Consider the following 3010-nt stretch of genomic DNA (forward strand, 5'->3'; position numbering starts at 1 on the left):
GACATATCTCTTGCACCGTCCAATTACAAGTTAAACCAACCCCCTCATTAGGTTGATTGGTAAAGGGGCTACCAAATCAAAGGGTGTACCTGCTACTACTACTATTTGATCCTTCAGCTAGCTTGCAGAAGTAAGTAGTACCACTGTAGTAACTATAGCTAGGGTGAATATATAATCTATGGTGTAGTAAGTAGTCAACACCCGAGGGCATACTTGTCATTTCTCCATGGGGTGGAAAGTCCCCTTATATATACCCTGCAATGGCAGGGACTGAGTTGGTGCAATCAAAAGTCGCCAGCAACCATCTCTTCTTGCTTCATTCGGTCTCTAGGCGGCTAGCCATTACGACAACACATCCCAGATATAGTCAGTAGTACTAGCTAGCAAGCAAGATACTAGCCAGGTGTTGTCCATGGAGGAGATGGGGGAGGAGAGCAGCAGGTATCCATGGCAGGACTACGACATCGGCTTCGGGGAGGAGCTCATGAGGGAGCTCCTTGACGAGACGACGACGGCGCCATCTCTAGCAGCAACACCAACGGCGCCCGGCGCCGTGAGCGCTGACAATTCTTCTTCTTCCGATAAGGGAATTGGTGACGAGGAGGAAGGGGCGGCGGGGCGCCGGGAGTCCATGGTGAACAGGCTCATGTCGACGGTCTACTCCGGGCCCACCCTCAGCGACATAGAGAGCGCCCTCTCCTTCACCGGCGCTGGCGCCGGCGACCCGCTGGACGGCCGCAGCAAGTACCACTACAGCCCCTCCAGCCCAGTGTACGTCCCTCATATCTATGCCAAGAACAACCATCTATGTACAATTCTCCGTAGATTCAAGCTCAGTTTGGACATCTGTATGGAAACTCAGGGTTTTCTCGCCGGAGAAGGTGCTGGGCAAGATGGAGAACAAATACACGATGAAGATCAAGAGCTGCGGCAACGGGCTCGCCGACGATGGATACAAGTGGAGGAAATACGGCCAGAAAGCCATCAAGAACAGCCCCAACCCAAGGTACTATTTACAGTTTCACTTTCACCCTATATCAACCTATCTCTCATGGCCGACATGACTTTTAATTACTTGTAGTTCTTAGCCATGGTAGCTAGCAGGCAATTTTGCAAGCAATTTTACTTACAGTGGCATAATCACCATGGTGCAACATCCAGTTGACATATGAGAGACAGCGTGTATATATTTATCTGTTCACTCTTCAAACATGGGTGTGTGAAAGGCACATGACATCGCAGCTAGCTAGTAGCCCAAATGAGACAAACTCCAAGCTTTGGAGCAATTACTTTTGTGAACCAAATGGAGGAAGAGCAAGCTAGCTATGCACTGTCCATACTTAATTCCACAACAAAAAATTCCCATGACAGAGCAATAATCCTCCACAGCTTGCATGCCACAATCCGTATATAGCTAGTCATGGGCAAAGTTAATCGCTGCATGCAAGTAAGGGGTTTGCAGAGGTGGAGTAGCTGAGTTGGTAGGTGTGTGTGCTTGCAGATGGAATATTTATTAATTGCAACCTTAAATACTTAGACCCCACAATTTGCCATGGCACGGTTGAGCTAGCTACCTAGAGCTGTCTCCATGAAAACAACCGGCTAATTTGGCAAGAAAACGACAGTGGAGCATGGTATAATTTCTGTAAATTCTTTTTAAAAAATTCAGTCAAATTGCACACTCTATTATTATAGTGATTTTTTGTAAGGTAGCATGTAACTAGTAAATTTTTATTGGATAAATTTTGGTGGTGGTAAAACGGTAATAACTAAATTGACGTGGACGTGGCAGGAGTTACTACCGGTGCACGAACCCGCGGTGCAACGCGAAGAAGCAGGTGGAGCGCGCCGTCGACGAGCCGGACACGCTCGTCGTCACCTACGAAGGCCTCCACCTCCACTACACCTACTCCCACTTCCTCCAGCAGCAGACCAGCCCTCCACCCGCTGCCGCCACCATTGCCTCAAGCTCCAAGAAGCCCAAGCTGCACCCCGCCGCCGGCGCCATTACAGTCACAGACTCCCACCACGAGAGCACCCCTGTGACAACAACCTCGCCGCTCTCTGCCGCCGTCGTCCCTGCCGGCGCCGGAGACAGCAGCGGCGACAGCGGCGGTAACGTGACAGCCGACGCGGGCTTCCTGCTGGAGCACGCGGTGCCCAACTGCTCGGCGTATCTGTTCGACGGCGGCTTGTTCAGTGATGCAGGCGTGGAGCGGCGGATGCCCAGCGACGCCGGAGGGCTCCTGGAGGACATGGTGCCGCTGATGGTCCGTAGGCCGTCTTGCAACTCGGCGGCCACCACCGCCAGCTCGTCGACAACGGTCGGCTCGCCCGCCGCGATTGTGTCGTCGCCGTCGCCCTCCACATCGTCCGTGTCCTGGACCCCCGCGTCGCCGTACATCGACATGGCCATCCTCTCCAACATCTTCTAGCTAGTAGCGTAGTGTCAATTTGTCCATCACGATGATCGAATTGTTTGTGCTTGTGCATCCAAGCGTGCAAGATGCACGTACGCACGAAGGGTGCGTGATTATTAGTAGTACTATTATTATACCAGCTACTACTAGTAGCATCTAGCTAAGATAGCTGTGGCTTACTCCCAAAATAAGGAGGATGTGTATGTGTTGTGTGAGTATAGTATGATTGTTATTAGTATAGGTACCGGTGGATGTTGAATGAATAATTGTGTGCAAGATGTGAGTAATACTCATACTTATGGTGTGCAAGGATGGCAGATGTAGTATATGTGTGTAGCAAATATAATTGTGAGAGAAGCTTGTGGGATATGTAGTCTGTTAACTTTTCTCTGGGCATGAGTTTCTCCTCTTCAGGGGCACAATTGACCATGTTATTCGGTTATTTTTTGTACAGCTATTTTTGGATGAAATTACTATCAATACTTTTTTTTTGCAGCGGTGAATTTGGCCCATGGTACCATTTTGTAGGGGATAGCCCAAGATAACTTGTTTGGGCATTAAGTTAGCGCCCATAGCAACTATATAGTGCA

At 49.8% G+C, this 3010-nt stretch overlaps 1 protein-coding gene across 1 annotated transcript; it reads left to right on the plus strand.

Moving 5' to 3' along the window:
* The first annotated feature begins 289 nt into the window (after positions 1-289).
* LOC123059660 (probable WRKY transcription factor 49) lies at positions 290-2802 on the plus strand. The gene is made up of 3 exons (XM_044482172.1): positions 290-771; positions 863-1006; positions 1793-2802. The coding sequence occupies exons 1-3, from the start codon at positions 413-415 to the stop codon at positions 2433-2435; spliced, it is 1146 nt and encodes a 381-aa protein (XP_044338107.1). The 5' UTR covers positions 290-412; the 3' UTR covers positions 2436-2802.
* Positions 2803-3010: the final 208 nt, after the last annotated feature.

The sequence above is a fragment of the Triticum aestivum genome, chromosome 3A, assembly GCF_018294505.1.
Source record: "Triticum aestivum cultivar Chinese Spring chromosome 3A, IWGSC CS RefSeq v2.1, whole genome shotgun sequence".
NCBI classification, from domain to species: Eukaryota; Viridiplantae; Streptophyta; class Magnoliopsida; order Poales; family Poaceae; genus Triticum; species Triticum aestivum.

Excerpts from the sequence above, each read along its gene's own strand:
- LOC123059660 (XM_044482172.1), top strand. The coding sequence starts at position 413 with ATGGAGGAGATGGGGGAGGAGAGCAGCAGGTATCCATGGCAGGACTAC. Across the intron at positions 772-862 it reads TACAGCCCCTCCAGCCCAGT|GGTTTTCTCGCCGGAGAAGG; the intron begins GTACGTCCCTCA and ends ATGGAAACTCAG. Across the intron at positions 1,007-1,792 it reads AAGAACAGCCCCAACCCAAG|GAGTTACTACCGGTGCACGA; the intron begins GTACTATTTACA and ends TGGACGTGGCAG.